This window comes from Spermophilus citellus, assembly GCF_964194105.1.
Source record: "Spermophilus citellus genome assembly, chromosome: 5".
Lineage (NCBI taxonomy): Eukaryota > Metazoa > Chordata > Mammalia > Rodentia > Sciuridae > Spermophilus > Spermophilus citellus.
The window spans coordinates 14,538,577-14,562,502 of record NC_138186.1 but is presented as its reverse complement, the minus strand read 5'-3'; the positions used below and the strand labels follow the sequence as shown (position 1 = coordinate 14,562,502).

At 48.5% G+C, this 23,926-nt stretch overlaps 1 protein-coding gene across 3 annotated transcripts; it reads right to left on the bottom strand.

Annotated features, from left to right (window-relative positions):
- Window positions 1–930: 930 nt before the first annotated feature.
- On the bottom strand, window positions 931–22,294 carry TFAP2A (transcription factor AP-2 alpha; the record flags this gene model as incomplete). 3 transcript variants are annotated; one of them, XM_081296211.1, is made up of 7 exons in its annotated part: window positions 931–1,603; window positions 3,388–3,529; window positions 5,422–5,540; window positions 7,363–7,594; window positions 9,668–9,719; window positions 12,756–13,190; window positions 22,262–22,294. In XM_081296211.1, 7 exons carry the CDS (start codon window positions 22,292–22,294, stop codon window positions 1,315–1,317), a joined length of 1,302 nt encoding a protein of 433 aa, XP_081152337.1. In that variant the 3' UTR covers window positions 931–1,314. The 3 variants fall into 3 exon arrangements, with proteins under 3 accessions (XP_081152337.1, XP_081152338.1, XP_081152339.1); XM_081296212.1 differs by lacking the exon at window positions 22,262–22,294 and adding an exon at window positions 17,771–17,821; XM_081296213.1 differs by lacking the exon at window positions 22,262–22,294 and adding an exon at window positions 14,431–14,464.
- Window positions 22,295–23,926: the final 1,632 nt, after the last annotated feature.

Here is a 23,926-nt window from a genome sequence, read left to right as displayed (position 1 = left end):
TACAACTAGAACTGCTTCCAATATGGCCAGTGAAAATACAGAATACCAGGTGGTCCCAAATGTTTGGAGTTCTCTGAAAAAAAGAGTGAGAGAAAGAGGAAAAATCCCTAACCCTTGGTGTAAAGACAATACTCATTTATTGCTCAAATGATGCTTTTAAGGGAGGACAGTGGAACAAAATAAACTTTTTTTTTCCTCCCCAAGACATAGAAGGGTCATCAAACCACTCAAGTTTCAAATTTTTGTTCCCAGGGTCCAATATCACTTTTTTTTTCCAGTTCAATGAAAAGCTAAATGTAATACTAATTATGTATAAAATTTTATTTTACTTTTTTTTTATTTGTTCAGCTGTTTCATTGTCATCTTTAACATGCTACAACAGGGCTAAACTCATGAATCCCGGGAGGGGGGTGGGAATCCCCCAAACCTTGAATTTCTAAATAAGTACCATGAACCACATGAGGAACTAATAGGGAAGATTCAAAACCCACTAAACAAGAGGTAAACGAGATCACCAGATAAATAAAAAAAAAAGGGGCGAAAAAACAGACTCACCATATTTACAAATCCCATTAAATTACACATAAATAAATATATACAGAGACATGAACACTGATTCCCTTATATAACTGTGAATCGTGTTGCTGGAGAAAGTTCAAGTTGGTCGCTTTACCTTGAAGAGGGAAAACTTCTACAACTGAAGACATGACATGGAACTTCGTGTATTTGTGTTCAAGTTTATTCACAATACTGATAAAAATGTCATTATCCTCTTTGCCTTTTTTTTTTTTTTTTTTTAAGTATGGCTACAATCTGAACTGAAGAGTGTAAGGGAAGGTGGTGATTCAGTCCCATGAAGCTCAATATAATTTTTTTAAACTTTTTTATGTTCTTTTTTTTAGAAAAAAAAAGTTTTTTTAAATGTTTTTTTTTAAGTTGTTGTTGATTTACTGTTGTTTTTTTTAAAAAAAAAAAAAAAAAAAGTCCACAACTCAGAACTTTTCTTGGCTGTCTCCACGGCCCCGTTCTGTTCTCTTAGGCTCCACTTGAGGGCGGGGGCGTGGTCCGACGGGGACGTCGAGGCACCGGGCCCAGTGGACAGCGGCTGCCCACTGGCAGTCGAGTGAGCAGTCCCAGGAACCCGGGGCACCGGAGGGCGGCGGCAGCGGCAGCGGCAGCAGCAGTAGCAGCAGCAGTGAGGGTCGCCGGTCCGGAGCTGTCACCTGCCGGTGGGGGAGGGGCCGAGTGGGTGGGCGCGCGCGCGGGCTGGTGAGGCAGGCGGCGGGCGGGTGGGGCCAGGGCGGGAGGAGAGCCTCACTTTCTGTGCTTCTCCTCTTTGTCACTGCTTTTGGCGCTGTTGTCCGTGTGGCTGTTGGGGTTGTTGCTGAGGTACATTTTGTCCATGGCCTTGAGGGCCTCGGTGAGATAGTTCTGCAGCGCGGTGACCGCGGCGCACACTGCCGGGCTGCCGAAGCCATGGGAGATGAGGTTGAAGTGAGTCAAGCAGCTCTGGATGCCGGGCTCCAGGATGGGGTTGGGCCGCGAGTTCCCCAGGGGAGATCGGTCCTGAGCCAGCAGGTCGGTGAACTCTTTGCATATCTGTCTGCAGCACAAGCAGAGCAGGGAGAGAGGGTGAGGCTCCCCTCGGGCAGTGCCAGCAGCACACAGCAGACCTTTCTCCCTGCAGTGGCCCCCGCCCCCATCCACAGCACCTGGCAGGACCCAAAGTTCTCATGGCCACAGGCTGGGATACCAGTCACTCCCAGTGCCCACTAAACCACCTCTCCTTCCTTAAATGCACGGCCCCAGGGCCTGTGAAAACATCTGCATCCCCCTCTGTTACCCATTACCAACCCTCAGATGCAACAAACTTCTATCCCCACCTTTCCCATACCAAACATCCTAGAAGTGGGAAGCCATGTCACACACAGAGTAAGAGAAGTTCAACCAGAAGTCAGAAATACTTCTGGGCTTCCTAGCCATAGGATACAGGCATCAGCCTTCCTTTTCCAAAAATTTTATAGACCCTCTTCCTTGTTTCTCTAGAGAGAACTCAGCAGCATTCTGTGGAATAAAGTTTCCACTATTTGCCTTCAAATCAAAGCAGGTTGAATTTGGACAGAGAAGCAAAACTTTGCTCAGGATTATTTTGCTTTAAAAAATAAGTTGGCAGCAAAAAAAGAAAAACAAACAAACAAAAAAAACTGTTACTAGGTGATGATTCAAGGTAGTTTGGAGGAAAAAGAAACAGTTTCCCATTCCCCCTATTCCCATATACACCTTAAATTAAAATTCTTTAGGGAAATTGTAAATGTGGGTGTGCTTACGAAGCCATGGGAAGAGGAAAAGTTGAAATTTCAGAAATGGTCTTGAAAAGTTACAAATGTAGACAGAGGAGGCCAGTACAAAGAAGTTCTGCTCCTGAACCTGAAAGCAGGGACTAGCAGGGGCCTTCCTGAGGTAGGGCAACCTGGCCTGGGGGCAGTAGGGGTGGGAAGGAGGAAGAACAAGCAGCATTGGCTGGCTGGCTTCACTGAGGCCAGCTGATGTCCCCAGGCCAGAAATCCTGTCCCACCCAAGGCTCAGCTTCTCCCCTCTGGTTCCATGCCCTCCTCTGACATGACTTTTGATAATTAAGGGCTTCCAAACAAGCCTTTTAATTTCCAGAAAACATATCAAAACAGTCATTTTCTTTTCACACACCACCTGGAGAAGTCTTTTCAGCCCAGGCACCAATGGGAATATAACTTAGGCCATTTTGAAACCTATTTGACATCTTGCCTGTAGGCTAAAACTTGTGTTTGTATGTGTGTGTGTGTGTGTGTGTGAGAGAGAGGGAGGGAGAGAGAGAGAGAGAGAGAGAGAGAGAGAGAGAGAGAGAGAGAGAGACAGACACTGACTTCTTCTGAGGAGGGAAGAGAAAGAGAGATAAGAAATGGAATTCAGGATTAGTGTGAAAGCAGGACAGCTCTGACTTCTCTATTTTGCAGGCCACTGCTTAATCTTTGCCCTTGAAGAACATATTGATGGGAGAGAAAAACTGATATAGGCAAGTCCACAGCCCCTTTGAGGATTTGATTCTGAGCCTTCTCAAACAGTCACAAATCCACATTCAGCTTCAAATTTCTCCTGTATCTCACCCCCATACACATTCAAATTTTTTAAAATAAGAAGAGAGAAGAGAGGGAAAATATGGCCCTACACTAACAATCCCACCTGTGTTTCTCTTTGCATATAGATGAGGGTTTTTAAGGCTGTATTGTAACTTCAGTATTTACAACAACAAAGCCCTGAATGCAAAAGGGAAAGGAGAAAATGGAGTGCAAAAGCAATTTTTCTTTCTCTCAACAATGAGACACAGAGACCCTGCAGAGGTAAATGCCTTACTTTGTAGCCAGGAGCATGTTTTTTCTTGTCACTTGCTCATTGGGATCGGAATGTTGTCGGTTGAGAAATTCAGCTACTGCTTTGGCAGGAAATTCGGTTTCGCACACGTACCCAAAGTCCCTGGCTAGGTGGACGGCTTCTCCTGGCAAGGAGTAAAAAGAGGGAGGTGAGGGTAAGGGAATGAAAAAAATTGGGATCAAAACTTTCTCTCCACTCCCTTATTTTCTTAACCCCAAAGTTGAAGGAAACACAAACTACTTGTTTTCTCACTTCGGTCATTTTCTTCCTTCTCTATAGGATCTGGTAGGTGTACTGATGAACAAACATAACATCTGTCCTAAAAAGCCAAGATGATTTGAAAAAGTGAATCCCTCCACCATCTCCAGTTCCATTCTCTCACTTCCCCAACTTCTCTTTTAAAATGGTTCTTATATTCCAACCTCACACCTATCAACACTTTCATAAACGATATTCATAATTACTCCTTGAGCTTTTCTGCAAGGGAACAACTGGGGGTTTACATTTTAACTTGATCACATATAATTATCTGTTCATCCAAACCGATTAACCAGGAGGATTTGAGGGTCACTCCACTGAGTCTGTCTGTGTTGTTGATTTTCGAATCTTTGGTTTTAATTTCCTGAACCAGTTGGTTTTTACTGCAGGGCTTCCTGCCATTAGCTCCAGCTCCGGAAGAACGCATGCGCCAATTAGAGCATCAAAGCCCTCTCCGCAGAGCTTGTTTCCATAAAATGGAGCGGATCACAAACAATAACAGTTCTCCAGAAACAGCCTCCCTGCTACAGCACTCAACCCCCAGACCCAGACCAGCTCTCAGGCTGCACCCTGAGCCACCACCCCCATTTCCATGGCATGTAATTCTTTGGGGGTATGAATCGTGGCTTCTCTATGTACTGCTATTATTTTCATAGAATGCTACTGTAGTTGAGTTTCTGGCTCTGAACAATTGTGGGTTTTTTAAATAGTTATATTATTATCATTCTGGCACCACTAACAGATGGAAATCATAGCAGTCCTCCTCAAATACATAGTTTTAAACATTTAAAAAGTAATTTACAAAGCTATAGCTTGGATTCAATTGCAAACTGTCTTCTCAAATATAAGATGTAAATAAGATAAAATGCCTCCTTTAAATGTGAATGTTACTTGTAAAAAAAAAAATCTACCTGATAATTTAAGCAGCTTTCTTTTTTCCTATGAGCATTTACCACAAGACAGGAAGACAAAAGAGAGCTTTACATTCATTCCAAAACCCAAACTTAAGCCAATTTAGTATTACCCCCCCAAAAAAAAGTGGGAATCTAGAGGGGGCAGGAATGAGAAGGGACCCTATGACAGTTTATCTGGAGCTGGGAGTTAGGACAGCATTGGCTTGTTTTGAGGAGTCTGGAAGGTGTGTGTGTTTTTGTGTGTGTGTGTGTTAAAATCTTTCTTGCCATGAGAAACTTTCTTGCAATCTTGTATTTCTTTTTTTCTTTCTATATCCAAACAATCCAAAGTCTAAAATTGCTTTCTTCCCCTCCAGGAGAGAAGCACAATTAAACAAGAGATAAGGGAGCATATGTTTGGAAAACAAAAACCTACAAGGGCATATAACCCTGAGCTTTCAGGACGGTCTTAAATCAGGCTGCAGGTCAAAGATTCCCAAATTAATTCAGGAAGTAATGGTCACGCATTTCTCAAATGCAGATGTCAGAATAACTTAAGTGATTTACTGCTGAGTTCTTTAAAGGAGACAGGAACTTGGAGAATGTGCAGTTCTTAAATTTGTGCATTGTTTAGGTCAGAAATGGGTTGGGAAGGTGAAATTTTGTAGTAGAGGGAGTAAAGGAAGAAGGATAGGAATATATGCAAATAGTTTTTTGGCATGCAAGAATTTCGTTCACTTCCGGCTACATTCTTTAGAAAGATGAAACTGCCCAATTGACACAAAATATACCCAAACATCTGGCCACTAAATATCATCCATTTCCGAGAGGCAGACCCTTCTAGTTAGCAACTGGATTCGCTTACCCTCCACTAGTGATGTGAGCAGGGTAACGTTGGCAGCTTTACGTCTCCCTGCTGGCAGATTTAATCCTATTTTGTCCAGTTTTTCTCTTAAAGATCTTCCTCCATTTTTAGACTTCGCCCTGTTTCATAAATATATGTGAGATAGGGATTTAGAACACATTGGGTTGTTCTGCATCACATTAAAGTCATTTTGAAAGCTTCCTAAAATTGCTCTCAAAAATTCAGAAGTGTGGCCCAGAGACATTTAGAGGAAGGGAACCTAGGAAGGAGTGGTACAGAAAGATTATAGGAGATAAATGCTGGTTAAACTGTAAAGCACCTCCTGCGATTGGCTGTTATTGCAACTCTTGTGGCAGGTTGGAAGGTTCTGATTTCCCAACTTTCTAGAGAACCACAAACAAACACAGCTCTGGTCTCTAAAGTTGGAGGCATTCTTGAGTGCAACTGATTACTGTATATTTTCCCTGTTGTTACAATCACACAGATCCCAATGGGGTCTTTAAATTGTCTTTGCAAGATCTGCAGTCAGGTTGTTCAGAATAACCAAAGTTTTCATCACTCTCACGTTTCATGCTCTGGCTTTAGCCCCAATGGGAAATTCATTTCACCAACTGTTTACATGCCATGTCACCAGCCTAACTGGAAATGTCAAAGGCTGATATCAGCCTTAAAATATTTCCCCGATTTCAGAGACAATGGAGGCGGTTCTAAATAGATGTCTAAATAGACTCCCATAATCAGAAAGTGTTTAAGATAAATTGTTTAAATAAAACAGCAAATTAATTAATTTCAGATTTTATTCCCTACTCAAGTGCTCTTTAATTGTGTGGATTAGATTATACTCCCCTAGGTAAACAGTCTCCAATATTGAAGATGGGGGAAGGGGAGGAAAAAGCAGAGGGCAGAGAAAAGATTGTGTCAGTGAAAGATTACAAAGGGAAAGCAGAGTGACTGGGAAAGAGGAAGAGATGAGATTCGCTGCTATTAGAACCATCCCAAACACCCTTAGAGAGGATCTGGGTGGGATATACCAACAGGGTAGATCTGTTGAGTCTACATATAGATAAATAAATGAGTAAGGTCAAAACAATGAACTTCTTGGTCTTATTTAAGGAGGAGAAGGGAGAGGAGAGTAATAAACATACTAAGCAGGTAAGTTCAACACAGGACCCCACAACTCACAAATCTAGGAGGAAGCGAGCAGCAAGAAGAAACCTGCTCGAGGTAAGGTGCTTTACCTCGCTGACTCTTTACAAAAGCTTATCTGCGAAGTGAATCTATTCCGACCACGTATGACACATGCATTCTTTGGTAGCGACTACACATCATGCATATGAAACGGGCCTGCTCGCTGCTTGGCACACATTGCAGTAAGTCAGAACCATCAGATGCCTCTGGCACCAGGGATGGCTGTCTGATGGGAGGTAACAGCGACCAGGGGGCGTGGCGTGCGCCCTCGAAACCTTTCCCTTCCTACAGCTAAAAGTCACTCGGTACCGTCCAAGTCTCTCCACAGTGGTAGGGCAAAGCGAAGAGCCTGAGAGGAAGTTTCCCTGGGCTTGCAAGGTGTGCGCGAAAAGGGAATAGGTGGCTGCACGGCGCCCCGCGGCTGCGGCGGCCGGGACTGAGCCCGTAGCAGAGCGAGGTGCGCGTGCGCGCACCGGAGCACGCAGGACCCCGCGAGCGCGCTGCGGCGTCCGGGGCGCGCGCCAGAAGCCCCGAGAGCGCGTGACACAGGCGGAGAGCGCAGGCGCGCGCTGCTTCGCTCCGCCCCCCCAGCTCCCACCCCCTGGGCTCTACGTTCTTCTCCCCGCCCCTTTCTTTTCCCGCGAAGGGAGGGCCCGGGTGCAAAGCGCAGTTGCGCCACCGCCGTCGCCCTGGCGCAGGCGCATGGCTTCCCGGGCCGCGGGGCGGGACGGGCGGGGCAGCGCGGGGCCTCACCTCCGGAGCACTCCGCCCAGCAGCGACGCGTTTAGACATTCAGGCGGTGAGAGGCGCCGCTGCACTTCCGCCACTGTGACCTTGTACTTCGAGGTGGAGCTGAGGAGTGAGAGTCGACCCGGAACTGAACAGAAAACTTCATTGGGGTTCACCACGCCACCGAAGAGGTTGTCCTTGTTAATAGGGATGGCGGAGACGGCGTTGCTGTTGGACTTGGACAGGGACACGGGGCCTGCGGAGACAGATGGGGAGGCCGCGTGTGGGCGCCGAGGGTCGTCCCCCGCTAAAATCTTGCCCGACCCGGGTTCTTGCCCCGGGCAGGGGCGGGTTCCCAGACTTGTGCCGCTCACCCGCTTTCTTCCCGTCCAGCTGGGAAATTCGGAAGCTCTTTTTCCCGTTTTCTCAAACTCCCTTCCTATTCCCTGTCCTAATCCCTCCTCCATTCGAGCCTCGGTTTCTAGGCGCCAACCAGGCCTCTGTGTCTGGCCTGACCCTTTTCCCTTCCCCTAAAGGGTGCTGGCTAGAGATGGGTGGTGAAATTGCGACCCCTTGGGCTCTAAGCATCCGGGCAGAGTGGGCCCAGACAAGGTGCCCAAGAGCGGGAATGGGGGGTAGGGGGCGAAGTTACATTTGCCAACCCTGGCTGAGTTATGTGTACTTTGGAGTTTTTGCAGGGCAAGGGATTTAGTGTCGGGAAGAAAAAGCTTCAAGATACCTATTATTAAAACCAGGCGACAGTTTAGATGGCTAAAGCAGCCAGTAAATGAGCATTTCAGATAAGGCACCAAGCTAGAAGAGGTGCATTCTCGTCCCGTCCTTCTGATAAATGGTTCCTTTCTTATATTCCATTTAAAAAAAAATAGGTTTTGGAGGTCCATTTCAAGCCCGGTTTTGAACTAGGGGTGGGGTGGGGGTGAAAAATAGGCCCACTGTAAAATAGTAGCAGTGGGTCCTTTTGTTGAGCAAATACTTAATGGCCCTCTTGGCTTAAGCCTTAAGCACCTTCATTGGGAGGAGGGTAGGATGTAGAGTGTTCTGCCTAGTTAAAACCATAAGCTCTTCATTGTTGCACCTACCTTTGTTAGAAAAAAATAAAAGACCAACAAAAAGTATACTTAATGGTTACATTTCTCAATATAGTTTAAATGCATTCACAACCATTTTAAGTTTAGTGCATTTGTATTTTAAATTTCCACATGGAGACATATAATAGTATGCACATGCTGTCATCACAGTGCTCCTCATGCGTTCTTTAATGGGGATATTCTAGCCGTATGGGGAGGTGGGGGGCTCTAGGTTTTGGATAGATCACTTGTGACATTAATAGCTCTGGGGAGGCTAATAGAGACAATAGGAGTTAAACGAACTCTTGAGAGATTACTAATAAAAGAGCCAATTATCATGTCGACTTGGAAAGAGCATCTCTTAAGATTTATCCCTTGCACATCTAATTTGACGTGACAAAGACTTCACAGATGCAAAAATGAAACTTTAAACTAGCTAACAATATACTGATTGGGGTTAGAAATGAGAACAGTTTTATATAGCATCGTCCTCTGGTGGTGCCTAGAATCCTGAAATGTAACATTGCCACCATAACCAAAAAAAAAAAAAAAAAAAAAGAAAGCTGCTACCAAAAGTGAATAGCATTTAATGGAGGAAACTTTATTTCTACTCACTAAACACAATTCAAATTACAAATTCATCCAAATCACTTGACACTAACAATCTTTGCTCTGAGCAAATACACGAACAGTCCTGACATCTTCAAAATGATAATTTTAAGCAAAAGCTTTTTTGTTAGCCTAATTCACAAAAAGTTTTAAAACCCTTAAACAGCAAACAAGAAACTAAATTGAAGAACATGAAATCCACCCTCCCCCATAAGCAGTGCATTTATCATCTGTCCTTATATTTACATGAAATTGTACTATTTTAGCATGGTACACTTACTTCTTAACACTCATGGCCTTAACTCCACAGAATGAATTAACTAAACTATTAAATGCTTTCAAAATTGAAATGCTGCTTCCAAATCAGTTCAACTATTGCACATTTCATGTGTTTGTCCAAATATCATTAAACTAAATTAAATGGTCAAATCATGAATCAGAAAAACGCTAGCCTGTTGCCATTACCAAGATACTGAAAGCCGATTATTTAAGCACAGCTCTTCTATGGCTATTTGCTAATTCTGAGCCTTTAGGAAATCCTATTTGAAAAAAATAAATACAGTTCTGCAAGTTCTCTTAAATAGCACTCTGCCTGTAAGGACATGCTTGGAATGCAGAAGGAAATGGCTTACCTTTCTTAATTACAGTTTGATCTGGGATGTTAATACCCGGGTCTTCTACATGCTGCAACAAAAGGATACACATGGATGTAAGTGTATAATCAAAACAAAAGGAAATGAATATTCCCTGCAAGATGGGGGGAGGGGAAGGTGTAGAATAGAAAATCCCCCTCCCATATAATGACATTTATATATAAACATCTCATCTTGGCTTATTGGAATTTGGGGCTTTGCAACTCAAGAGGTTTCACTGCACGCCCCCAGCCAATTTCTCCTCCCCCAGCAAATAATCCATGTTTGAGGGGGGTGGGGTTGGGAGGAAAACTTTCTTTAGAAATTAAATCAAGTTTTGGAGTGCCTAATCTTTCTCACAGTTAGTTCAACCTTTAGAAATGCACCTAGCTTTAGTTTGGCGCCTCAGCGGCTTCGGACTTCAGTGATTCCAGTGTTCAGGTAGCAAAAGCGAGAGAAACACAATAGAACAGGAGAGTGTTGGAAACCGTTTAGGTAATGTAATAAAGAGCAAACACAGTACACCTTCACTTATGGAAAACTAGAAATAAAAAAAAATTAAGGCTATGCCTAAACTGAATGTGACAGCAATATGAGAATTATCAAAAATGAAAAAATCTTTGGAGTTGCTTTCCTGATGTCCAGCAGCAGACTTGTCAGTGCAGGGTTTTTTCTCTTTTCTTTCTTTCTTTTTTTTTCTTCTACAGATGGATGGGTATATGTGTGTGCTCCAGTCAAAACGTGATTAGAAAGTAAAATGAAATCATGTTTTCTAATGCAGAAACTGACAGGCAATATAATGTCTGGCTGTGTTTACAAATTAGCACCAGGGCTGCTGAGATAGAAGATTTCGCAATCGTTACCAAACACAGGCATTACCATTTAAAAAACTATTACTTCCTTCTCTAGTCTTTGTCCAACAATAATACTGATTCGAACATTTTCCATTCTGTCTTGGATTTATGCTCCTGTTAATTGTGCCTGATCGCAATGATTCCGGGTGGATGGTACTAAGTTGCTTTATTACAGGTTTTATTATACTCAATGCTCTCATTTGTAACTTGCCTAAAGTGCTTCTGGATTTAAGTATAATTAAATTGAGAAATGTTCAGAAATGACTACTGCTGCAGTTCTTGTGTTTTAACTATATGGGGAAATATGATCCCTTTATGCATGCACCCTAAACCCATAAAGTAAATGTAGTGTGGCATAATACTTTTATTTGTGTTATTTCTAGACCTTGTCCATACAGGGAAGACTGTTAAGTTTAAAACCCCACTGAGATATTAATGATTAAATAATTTTCACCATCGATTGGATTTTCTTAAATATTTAGCAGTCATTCTTATTAAAGGTTAACTGTTGCAGCATGGGAAAATTGAAAACAACCCTTTTCCTGACCCAAATTCCTTTGAAAGAATTTTTATTTTTTCTTAAAAGGTGGGGGAGGGAGAGGGAAGAGCAGCAATTGGGTTTCCTTGCTTTTATTTGATCTTTTGGTTAATTTCTCCCACTGACCAATTTCATCACAAAGAGTGATCATACAGGTATTAAGAAATTCTACCAACCACCTGAAATTTTTGCAAAGTAGAGCAATTCTAATTCACAGTAGCTCCAAAAGCTTACAACATTATTTTGTGCTTTCAATAATGCCAAAGAACAGGCAAGGAAAAGGATTCATAAACTGAGAAAAGGAACTAAAAGGATTACAACTTCCAATTCTTTTTAAAATTGCTCTTTCATAAGTTATTGTCCCTTTTACTTTACTTCTCCCAAAATGCACATTAAATATTTGCTCCTAAAAACATGTAAATCTGAACACACACAATTCTCATTAACCATTACACTGAATCAAGTGCCCACTTTCTTGTTTTCCATGCAAGGCTGCTAAACATAACCAACAAATTTGTGATTGACTGGGCCAAATGAGAGTTGTAATAAATTTTCTATTTTCCTATACAACTTAAATAATGTTTTAAATCTTCCAAGCAAGCAGGTAAGTTCATGTGACCATTTTCCTTACAATCTAATGCAGTAATCATTAAACTGTCAACGGACATACTGCTGCTGTATTTGATGCAGTAATTTGAAATAGCATTTTAGCAAAAATCACATCCAGATACATTTCCTCTCCAAAGAAAACCAGCTTTAACAGAACCCTTTACAGCTTTAATAAAATTATTGACCTGCTCTAATTCCATTTCGGGAAGGATGTGAGGAAACCATAAATATATGGAGTTGAAGCAGAGATGCTGGTTTAAATTTAATTTCAAAAAGTATTTTCAAATTATCAATAGGCTGGTTTGCATGGTAAATAGTAAATGTGATAATGCCATGCTTATTTAGGAATCATCTTAAACTGCATTTATTGATAACTGAATTAGAACTTAAATAACGTATTACCCAATAGTCTCAAAACATTTAATTTAATATGGGGTGTAGCAGGTTCTGATAGGCGTTGGGAACCTAGCTAATGATTTATGAGGTCACCACTTAGCACCCCTAGGAAGAGAAGCCTGCATTTTAATGTCTCTCTACTTGGATTTGCTACTTACTTTTCTTTAATCAGAATAGGGAACACGTAACTTTTGGGTTTCACTAGTGCTTATAAAATCCGGCTAAAATGATCTTCATAGTCTGTCTTCCACATTTCTCTTTTACATTGTGAGGGCCTTTGATAGGTTCTTTTGGTTAAATTTAACAGCTTTCCCAGGACAGTGAGAAATCCCCAAGCCACACTCAGCGGTGGAAATTAGATCTTCTCACCATCGAAACAGTTTACTGTGAGAGGGGAAGACAGTGTCAATGGTGACGTTGGTCTGATTTATTTCTGTGTTGGTGGACAGGGTAATGGAGGCATTGTTTGAGGCAGCTCCGGGAACCATTGTTCTGGGGGCAGTTCGCAATTGCTTTTTAATTTTTTAAATTCGCTGTTTACGTCGCTTCTCAAAGCACCCCCCTCCTCCCAAAAAATATTTGATAAAGGAAATGTCATCGAGGAAAACCCGGGCCGGTGGCCCTGTGTTCCCGGAATCTTCTCTTGAGGGTAGGTGAGAAGGGAAGCGTCCCCTCCCGCGCGGCCTCTTACCGGGACGTCCTCGATGGCGTGAGGTAAGGAGTGGATCGGGAGGTCTCCGAGTCCCGAGCCAAGCCCGTGCGGGCCGTGCAGGAGGTCCTCGTGCCGCCGGTAGTCCCTGCGAGGATCCAGGCCCGACAGCTGGTGGGGCAGCCCCCGGTGCGTGTGCAGGAGCCCAGACTCCTGGCTCTGCCTCTGGCCGGGCCAGCCCGGGTGCTGCGGCTGCGGCTGGGCGTGCAGGGGGTTCAGGCTGTAGGGGTCGTTGACGTGGGAGTAAGGATCTTGCGACTGGGGGTAGATAGGCTGGTAGGGCGGGGGGAAGTAAGGGGGCTGGAAGTCGGCATTGGGGGTGTGGGACAGCGGCGGGGCGCTCGTGTAGGGAGATTGACCTACAGTGCCCAGCTGGGGCAACCGCGCCGTCCCGTTGCTGGTGCCGTCGTGACGGTCCTAGAAGAAAGAGAGAGGGAAAGGAAAGAAGAAGAAATCAGGCGTCGAGTTACATCGGTCTCCACTAAATGCACAAGTCTAGGTAGGAAATCTCCCGTTCCCCTCGGCAAGCCACCGGGAAAAATATCAGCTCTACTCTGTTCATTTCGGAAAATACCCGAGAAGTGAAATAGGCCCTTGGGGGGGGGGGGGGAAATACCGCAAAGGAATTAGACCATGTACCTACAGGGCACAAGAGACTGTCCTCAGGCGTTTCTTTCAAAAGGGGGGGAAGATAGAAAAGGGTCTCTTGGAATACAGCCCCTTCAATTGCAGCGTGAAACCTCCCTTAAGCAAAATTAAAATTCCTACTAAATATTAAACAGCAGAAGCGGCCTTTTCTCGTTCCCCGGATTTGAACCTGCCTGCCACTGAGTTATTGTTTACTCTCTTCCATTTATTTGGAGGGAAAAAAATCATAAACCTTCAAAGACTGTTACCATTTCATGACTATTTAAATAGAAACATGTTTCGCACCGGGGCTGTAACGAAAGCACACGTTTAAATTACCAGCTTAAAGAGGCTTTTAAGTGCAGGATCAGGGATCTGTCTTTTCCGCTTTCTCAGTTAGGAGCTTTTTCTCGACAAGGTCGATTTATGGTAGAAATGGAGAGAGGGGGGCGTCAAGTCAAGGTTTAAAATAGGAAGATTCAGCCTTATTTGGTTGAAAAGCGAGAGGTGCACCCCGGGGCGGAGGCCCCCGCCCCTTGCACTCCAGCCCCAAAGGGCAAAAGAAACGCCTGAGTTTATGTTCCTCTATTGCAATTCGCTTGCAAAACAGGCAGAGTTGGTTCTAGGGAATGCGAACCCTCGGAGGTTCAGCTGCAGACCCTGGGGGTAGGGGGCACACCGGGCTGCGATTTTCCTGCAGACAGATTAAGCATCAAATGTTGAGAACATCTCAGGAACAAATGAAGACGCCAGGAAATAAAGATGAACTGGGCTTGAAACACGCCTGGGAAGCAGCTGCGGGGTAGGTCCGAGTGCGCGGAGAGGTCGAGCGGGGACGGGGGTGGGTAGCAAGGCATTCGATTTAGGGATGGAAAGGGGCGAGAGAAAGGAGAGAGGGAAATGCAAATAGAAGAAGGTATCATGAAAGAAACCTGGGCAGGAAACCCGAGGTCTCGGGCAGCTTCGCGGCACCAGGTTTCCAGAATAGAATTCCTAAGGAGACAGGGATGGGGGTGGGGGTGGGACTCACCATAGCTGAAAAACTGTGAACTAACATCTGCGAAGAGTCTGGGGTAACGAGTCAGGGTGGAAAAAAAAAAAAAGCAAGCCCGGAGCACCCGGCTGCCCAGCCGCCCGAGCGCGCCCCACACAAAAGGCGCCGAGAGCCCCGCGCCACCCAAAGACTCCAGTTACGGCGCGGACGCTCCCCCGAGCGCCGGAGCCCGGCTCGGATCCATGAGAACTTGAACCACCGATTCGCGCGGCTCCTTCAGCTGGTCGAACCCACGGTCTCTATCCTGCCGTGATCAGTTACGATACAAAGTTCTTTAAAAAAATGAAGAACCCCCAAAAAAGGAAAAAGTGTATATGAGTGTGTGTGTGTGTGTGTGTGTGTGTCCCTTAATCCGTGTCTCCCCTCTTTTCTTAGCGGCGGCTTCACTTGAGCTTCTAATAACCGCGCTGGGCAGCGTTCCTGGAGCCTCCTAATAGCAGAGATTCATGACTATTAATATTACACGAATACTTAATAAGGGAAGAATGCCTGGAAATCGAGCGTGAAGCGGGGAGGCCACTCGCGCCGGAGCCGGCTCTCAATGCAGTCCATTGACGGGAGCCTCAGTGTAGCAAATCGGAGGTGGGGACAGAGAGCGCGAGAGACAAAAAGCGGGCGAGAGAGGGAGCGGGCGAGCGCGCGGGGGGCCGCGGCGCGGCGTCTGGCGAATCACAGGGAAGGGGCAACATTTTAAAAGGTTGCAGGGCATGCAAAAGTGAAAGAGAAAGAGGGAGAGAGGGAGACCGAGGCGCGGAGCGCAGAGAGGGAGAATGTGTCTGCGTGCGTGTGTGAGAAAGAAAGTGTGGGCGACCGAGAGGAGCACGGAGTGGGCAGAGGGGAGGGAGGAAAGGAGGGAGAGCCCGAGAGGAGGAAGGGAGGGAAAGAGGGAGGGAGGAGGGGGAGGAGGAGGGGGCTGAGCCGGAGCTCGCGGAGGGGGAGGCCGTGGGGGAGGGGGAGGGGGAGAGGAAGCCAGCGAGGACAATCAGACCTAAAAGGCTGGGGCAGACCTCGGGTTGTAGCGGGGGTCGCGGGTAGCGGGCAGGAGCTGCCGGGGACCGCGTCCGGGCGTTCATCGGGCTCTCCGCTCCGGAGGCGCTGCCCGGCGCTCTCCGGCCACGGGCTCCTCTGCTCCGCAGCGGAGTCTGGGACTCCGGACTCGACTGCCCGCTGCCGCGCGGCTCCTCCACGGCCCAAAGCCCGGACTGAGACCCGCCCGTCCGCTTCATGGGCCCTCTCCTCGGCCTCCTCTCGAGCTTCCCTTCGGACACCGGGACCGGACCGTGTCCTCGCGGCCGCTGTCGCTCTTCGCTCTACTCTCCCCGGGCCTCGGCTCGGGGAGGGGGAGCCGGGACTCGGCCCGGGGCGCGCACAGACACGAGGCGGCCCAGCCCGGGCTCCGCTGGCACGGGCTCCGGGCTCCCGGCACAAACCCGTCCGACTGGCTGGGCCACTCCCGCCCGACCCCCCCCCCCCCAAGATGACATGGCTAGCTCTCCCCGCGCTGCCTGTCTGCCCGCCGGGTTGTCAGAACAAGCGGCACCTTGCCTCCTGCGTGTCCCTGCAGAGCCCCGGCATAATGAGACAGCCCCTAGCCGGCTCGGAAACCCGAAATCCCCGCTCCAGCGCTAGCCCACAGTCACCAAAGTTGTTGAAACAGCCTTGAGTTTAGCTGTTTTTCTCTCCCTCTCCTTTCTCATCCTTTTTGGCCTCATTCACACTCACCCCCACTTAGTCCCTCTGGGGGTGCAAGTTCATCTCCCGCCTTCCTGGTCCTGGTCCCTTCTGCGCGCGGAGCTGCCAGGGAGCCCGCACCTAGAACAGGGTTTCGGCCTCCACGAAAGTAAAATGCCCCAGCCTCAGGGCCAGAACTGAGATCAGTACAAAATGATTGTCTTAGCAGAAGATATGGGGTTCCGTTTCATCCCGACCCGTCCGCCAAACGCCCCCACCCCACCCGAAAACAAAGCAACTTGTCTGACGTGGGGTCCCTGCGTCCCTCCCCATAAGCGACAGAAGTCCCGAGAGAAGCGCTGGTACCCGTGGGATGTCACCCCATGCCCCATCCACCCAGATGGGGGGGGGGCAAAAAGGGGAAGCCTGAAAGATGTAAAATAGCATTCTGAAAGAAAAGGGAGGAGGGAGTGGGTAACACATCGTTCGCATATACTCAGTTTCTGATTTCAAGTGAAGGCAAGACTCCCGCCTCTGTGCGGGTACACAGACATCTCTGCCTGACATTCCCAGCTCCAAATACCAAAAGGCAAACGAAAAAAGAGAAAGAAATAGCAAAAGTTGTGGCTGCCAGGTATTTATTCGGACGACCTCGAGCCTCATACGCCCACTCTCTCCCCTGGACTCATCCGTTCATTTAATGGGGTTTGGAAAGGGAGGATGAGGCTGACTCCCAGAGCCTCCCTCAGATGGATCATTCGCTCTCCGGCCTCCCTGGCTGCCCCCAAGAAGCTCTGGAGCCCTAGGTTTTAAGATGCTTTCCAAAGGGCGCGCTCTGTGGGCCCGGCGGGCTCCCCGCACCTGGGGCGGCCCACAGACGCGCCAGGATTCCCACGGTCGCTCAGCTGAACGCCAGCGGCTGCTGGGGTGGTTGCTCTCGGACCCAGAGGCCACAGCGCTCAAAGCAGCCGCATTCCCACCACCGCCACCACCACGGGGTGTATTCACCCAATAGCTCAACGGGAGAAGCTGCTCAGAACTTTTTGAAACACAGGAGAATCAGAAGTGAGCCCAACAGCTCCCAAGCTGAACCCACTAACAGGGAGGTGCAACTCATTTCAGAACGAAGTGTGAGGTCCCTTCTCCAAGTCCAAAAAGAGAACCTCAGAAAGAAAGAAAAAGAAAGGAAGAAAGAAGAAACTGGATGCACAAATAAAAGAATTAATATTAAATATCAGAGAGGAACTTGAAGAAAGGGTTTTCTTTTTCCTTTCTCTTCCTGGTGATTTGGGTCCCCGGAATCTCGATGAAGCTACACGCGGAATACACAGCACGTGCCCAGTTGCCAGCGATTGTTTAAAAAAAAAAAAAACCCCATGCTCGTCCCACTCAGGCACAGCTCAAAGTGGTCAGAGAAGGGGAAAAGTGGGACAACAGCTTTGAATGAAGAAATGAAAGAAAGGAGTGTCTACACTCTCCTTCCCCAGCTTCTCCGCGGTCTTAGGGGAGAATCAGAGGGGCCGGCGCTGCACTGGTGAAAGTTTGTCCCACCCGCATGTCGCAGCTGGCTGCAAGGAAAGGAAGAGGAGAGGATCGAGCCCCGAGTCGATGGCCGCCGGGATGAGTGGGCCAGCACCGCGCTTACCTCGCAGTCCTCGTACTTGATATTATCCGTCAGTTTCCAAAGCATTTTCATGGATCGCTGTGAATGGATTTGCCCCTCTCCGTCTCGCACCCAAGTGGAGCTACTCTGGGTAAGCGCAAAGTGCCGGCTGCCGGCTGCCGGCGGTGAGCACAGGAGGAGGAGGAGGAGGGCGAGGAGGAGGAGGAGGAGGGCGCGGAGGAGGAGGAGGAGGAGGGCCAGGAGAAGGGCGAGGAGGAGGAGGAGGAGGAGGAGGAGGAGGAGGAGAGAAGGGAAAGAGCTCCCGTGTGCGCTCGGAGATCTCCCTCTAATGGTAGAAACTTTTCCCTTTTCCAGCTCTTTACCAACAGCCTAATCGCCTCATTAGCATATCAACAATAGTCCAATTGCTCGCCAGTACCACAATCTGCCTCCGGCCGCTCCGACCCAAGTATAAAGGCCTTTGCAAGCTTCGAACTTGCTCTTAGAGTGCACGCCTGCATGCTAGCGAGAAAATCTTGCTCGATTCCACCTCGCTCCCCTGCCCCAAAGGCCCCTTCCCCAGACCAATTTCATCCCATTTCCTTCTCTCTCTCTCTCTCTCTCTCTCTCTGCTTGCTTTCCCCTAGCCAAAAACACCTTCCATAAAGCTCGGCACTACCGAGGGTCAGAGTGACCCGGCCTGAAGACCGGCTTGTAGTACCCCCCACCCCCACCCAGGTCAACACCACAATCCCTGCTGCCCTTTCAGCACCATCCAATTTTATTAGAAATCATTATCCCTTTCGCAATTAAAATAACCACCAAATCAAGACCAGCGAAGTCACTCCAGGATTTTTGCCCAAGGAGAGATCACCTGGACTCAAGGCAGCTACCCCCTCGGGCCGCAGCACCTTGGGAGTTTTATTGGCTTTATGCTTTCCCCTAGGTTGGAGATGATGCCAAACGGCTACAGTCGCTGGGCTGGGATTTGCGATCTCTTAATTGCCGCGTGTAAAATAAAAGTTGTACCCTGAAGAGGTTACTCGACAGCTCCGGGGGTTAAGTGACTTTCCTCCGATTGTATGAAGCTGAGGCCAACTGAAAATTCATCTTGGTGTTTGGGCTAAGGTTTCTTGGGTTCAAAGTGAACAAGAATACAGAACTTCTACTCAGCCACTTCTGGAATTGAGCTGACATACAGACCCGAGTGCGCCTGCAAATCTAGGTATCTTGTCACTTGTGCATCAAAATAAATCATTGGGAACCAACTCTTTTCTGTGCTAATCGGCTCCAGTTTTCCCAAGTTCCCCCTTTTTAATTAAAGAAGGAAGAGTTCCTTTATGATTTGATGATACTAATATGGGGCTCACTGGCAGCACAGTGCCCATCCGGCTGACAAGGAACCTGGAAGCCAGAAGGCCACCCCCTGTCCAAGTTGGCCAGGTCAGTGTCTCCAGCTCCATACAGGGGCTTGCTCGCTCCATCAGGGTTTCCCACCAACACACTTCTGTTTTATTCAACACACTTCTGTTTATTCTATTTTTTTAAAGTGAGAAAGGAAAAGAAAAAGACCTAGGGTGGTAATTCCAAATACAGAGTATTTCCTCTGGCTGAGCTTTCCTACTTATCCTCCAAAAAAGTTTGTCTTTCTCCAGTTTAAACACTGCAAACTCTTCAACAACAGTTGGTCTCCCCTCAAAGACCTCAGACTCATCTTAGCATGTTTTTTAAAAATATCCAGGCCTCCCAGGTTCCACAGTGCATCCTGCATGTGGGTGGAAGCTGTTGGAAATCTAAGCACTGTCTAACAGGTGGAAGGAAGGCAGGAGGAGGGATGTACCCACAGAGGGGCAATTCTCCCACCAGAAGACTTAAGCAAAGCCAAAGACCCCCACTCCCCTGCTACCAAAAAAATAAAAAATAAAAAAATAAATAAAAGAAAGGAAGAAAGAAAAGAAAAAGTAAAGAGAAAAAAAGAAAGAAACTAAGAAGAATGCTAGAGTAGGCAAGAGAATTCAGTGCTGGGGGGTGACCTCCAGAAGCTCTGGACCCTGCCTTGAACCAGCCTTCAACCCATGAATTGGGAGCAGTTTCTTAGTCAAATGGGCTGGAGGCTTGGACTCCACTCTGCCTGGAAAGTAGTCAACTTCTAGGGCTAGACTCTGTGGGCCTGTAGTCCAGCACAGTAGTTGACATCAGGAGCTGAGCCTCTAGGAGCCAGAGTACTGACCCCATGATAGCCACAGCCTTAGTGCACTGTGACCAATAGGTCAAATCCTAGTCCTGAGAGCAATATTTTTATGTCCCATATACTCTCCACATTACGCTATGGGAACTCAAAGTTTCGCTTTCTTTTGCTTCTGTTTTCGGGTTGAAAAAGGCATTTAAGGCCTTTTATCCTCTCCAACTCCACCTCCACCCTCCTCCCCTGTCATCACTGCCCAGTGCCCCCGCAGATCTCTGGCTCCAAACTGGCCAGCCTGCTAAACTGTTGTTGTATTCCCTCGGAGGGTGCTATTGACGTGCAGATTGAGGCCTGCCAGATCTGTGCCGCCTCCCTGCAGTGTGGGTGCCAATGAAAGGCCTGGGAGAGTGGCCGGGTAGCCCCTGGAGCCAGCCTCGCTGCATTTGTGTGAGCTTCATTACCACCAGTCACTTCATTGCACGTCAATGTTCCAGCAGTGCTGAGACCCAGGGTCCTGGGACAGCAGCACCAGACCTGGTTTTATGGCTCAGGGATTCAGACCTGATCTGGGGAATCAGAGAGGGCAACAGAAAAGCTAGTATCTCTAAGAAGCCAAGAGAAACAAAGAGACAGGGGACCGGAATGACCTTAGTTTTTCTGGTTAGCACTACCTAGGGTGCCAAAAGGCTGAGGCTGGTGCATCTGCCCCTGTAGGCCCCCCCAAAACAAAAAAGATTCAGGCCCGAGGACACTTGCCAGAAGCAGGCCCTGAGCTCCTTCTTTTTCCCCCTTTCAGCAGCAATCTCACAGTTTCAAATATTAGATTCACTGGAGACCCAGTCCCAGGCCAACCCTGGGCTGCAGGTGTCCTCTCACTGTCTGAGAATTGTGCAGCCAGATTTGCCCAAATTTAAAGAGAAAACCCAAAAGACTTTTAATAAAAGAACTCCCCCAGTCCTCAGCCCCAGAGAAGAGCATTAGGAAGGGCCTTTTGAGCTCACAGGTTTGGGGGAAAATGGGTGTGGATTTCCAGGATTTGTGTTTGGTGTGGGATTTGCATCCTTAGACCACAAATTTAGTCTGATTTGGGGGATGAAATTGCATTGAGTGAGGTTTTACTTGGGAAGGGATATAAAAATACCCTACAAAAGTATACAAAGTAAAAGATAGAATACAAAACGCCTTCCTTCCTCCAACTCCAGGGAATGTAGTGAAGATGGAGACTTCTCTGAAATTTACTTTTAATGTCCTAAATAAAAAACAAAAACAAAAACAAAAGTTGCCCCAGGAGGAGCAGGGCCTTGATTTCTTCCTTTAGGAAGGTCGAGGCTTTTGGTTCAAATTGCCCCGCAGGCTTGTGGCACACCGAATCTCACCCTAACCAGGCCTCCCTTGGCCGGGGCGAAAATAGGGCCCCGCGGTTCCGATTATGAAATCCGCGACTGGGGAGAGGCGCTACCTCGCCAACCCGACCAGGGCCGCCCTTGCTCCCGTAGGGAAAATGCCTGGAAGTTAAAAGGAGAGCGCTGGCCGAGTGCGGTGGCCGGGCCCGGGGTCTGGGGCTCTGGAAGTACAGGATGTGGATCCCAGCCAGCCTTGTGGCGCCTGCGGCCTAGCAGGGTCAAGTTTGGCTGGCGCAGTTCTCCGAAAATTCGCGACCCCCTGCCTCATCACCCGTCATTTATCCACCAGCCCTAGCCCGGGCGGCAGGAACCCACGTCGGGAAGCAGACTGAGTAAGTAGCTAAACTTTGGACAAACTCTTAAGTATTTCTTAAGGGGAGAATGCTCCCCGCTGCGACCCAGCCGGTTGGAACCCTTTCCATTCTGCTCACCCAATAGGTCCCCCAAATCTGGAGACACCAAGAGAAACAGGTGCACCAGAATCCCACCCCGACGCGCAGCCCGGGGGTCTGGGGCGAGGCCGAAGGCACAGCGAGCCGGGAACCTTCCCCACTGCGCACCGCAACCCCAGCCCAGTCCTCCCCCCCGTCTGAATTAGTCATCCACCCGAGTTCTATTGGGGATGGGGGTGGGAAGGTGGGAGAAAAGGCTGTAACCCAAACCACAAGTGACCCCGGGGGCCACCTGTGGAGCGTGCGGCGGACTTTTCCCGGAGCCGGGCCCCGAGGGCGGCGCGCTTTGCCCCCAGCGCCGCGGCCGCCGCCTGCGCTCGTCTTTCCTGTCCTCTCTCTCTCCCGGGAGCACTCTTGGGCGCTGCCAGGCGTGCCTCACCTACGACTCCCCTGCCCTGGGCCACGGCGCTTCCTCTCCGCCTCCCCCCTCCCGGCCCCCATCCCCCGCTCCACCCCCGCCCACCTCAGCCCCAGCCAAGGCAAACCCTCGTACCTGCCAGTCCCCCATTTTGGCAAGTATGGACATCGCGGCTCGGCGCTCCTGGCGATGGGTCCCCGCCGGGCATGGGCTGGAGGGCTCGGCCGGGCCCGCTCCCTGGAATCGCTTAGGCAAATCCTCCTTTTTACCTGCTCACCAACATCTCACCTGGTCATAAAGAGCTGGGTTGCTACCTGCCGACGCATGCGCGCTGGCCCAGGAATTTACTCCGCCAGCCCCAGTCCCAGCACCTCGCGGAGCTGACCTGGGAAGTGATGGATTTATAGCCGCAGCAATCTTGCCATCAGCTCCAGCTTTTCCCAACAGCCCCAACCCGCTTTCCCGGTCAGTCCCTCGCCAGGGAACCGAAGCGGACTGACTGCTGAGGTTTGCTGGGCGCGACGCGAGTATGAGTATGTGTTTTCGCTCCTGAGTAGAGGGGGCATCTACGTGTTCATCCCATGGCTCCCCTGTCCGGATAACTTTTGGGGGGTTAAGGGATTCTCCACCCTGGGTGAGAGATGGGGGGATGGGCAAGAACCCGAGAAAGAGCCAGACCCGAGAGACTCGGTGGTGCACCTGGACACTCGCTGGGGGACCGAGTCCCTCTCCCCGCCTCTTCGCCAGCCAACGGGGTTCGGGGCACTGCCTGCCTTAACGGATCGGAGCCGGTCACCCTCAGGGCCGCTGAGGCGTTGGGTTCTAGATCAAGTGTTGTTCAATAGGTGAACACGTTCTTGACTCTGTTATCATCCCTGTCTTCTAGATTTAGTCTCTGCCCGCCTCGGAGAAAAACCCCTGCAAACACACAAACACACACACACACACACACACACACACACACACACTTACATTTAACACTTCCGTATAAGGCCCACCCCCTTCCCATTTTCACAATTCCCCCGCCCTTCTCTCAAGCTTCTAAGGCTTCCCAATTCTTTATCTTTTCCACCAAAAACTTTGAAAGGGGAAAATGAGGACGTTGGTGGCTCTGGGATGCACAACTGAGGGTTTGGGTTGGGGTTTACTTTCCCATGACAGATAAAAATCACTCAAGTGATTTCACTGCTGCTTCTAATTAGAGGGGAGCTTTAAAAGAAGCCACAGGATTTGGGGCTCCCACGGAGCACACCTCGGTCGGGTCGGGTCAGGAGCCACACCTGGCCAGGAGGGACGCCAGGGTGAGAAGATTCCCCCGAGGCCACAGCTCCCGGAGCAGCTGTGCCAGCCCCATTCCCGCAGCGTGAGATCGGGTTGTCCTCGGCTTGGGCCTAGGGCCCAGTTACTCTCCCAGGCTACCATCTCGGGGACTTCGAGACAAACAAAGAACCGGTTTCAAATCGTCTTCTCAGACATGTCAGGCAAATATGTGTAAAAGGTCAGTTCCTCACCGCAGAGCGCAGAAGACAGGTCCTCGGCTCTCATACCTCCCCTTTCCAACCTTTCAAACTCAGAGGACCTGCCTAGAGGGTTTTGCACCCTCTTGGATTTCCCGGGGAGGGGGGTGTCCAAGGAGTCCCCCGTCACTTCACCGTTTTACTCGTCCTCCATCTGCAGTATTTTCAATTCAGTGCTGATTGATTCCCTAGTTGATCGGAAACTTTCTTGGATCTGTCTTAGAACCTTGGTCAAGAAGTTTGGGGTTTGTAGGTGTTTTTGTTTGTTGTTTGGCAAGAATTT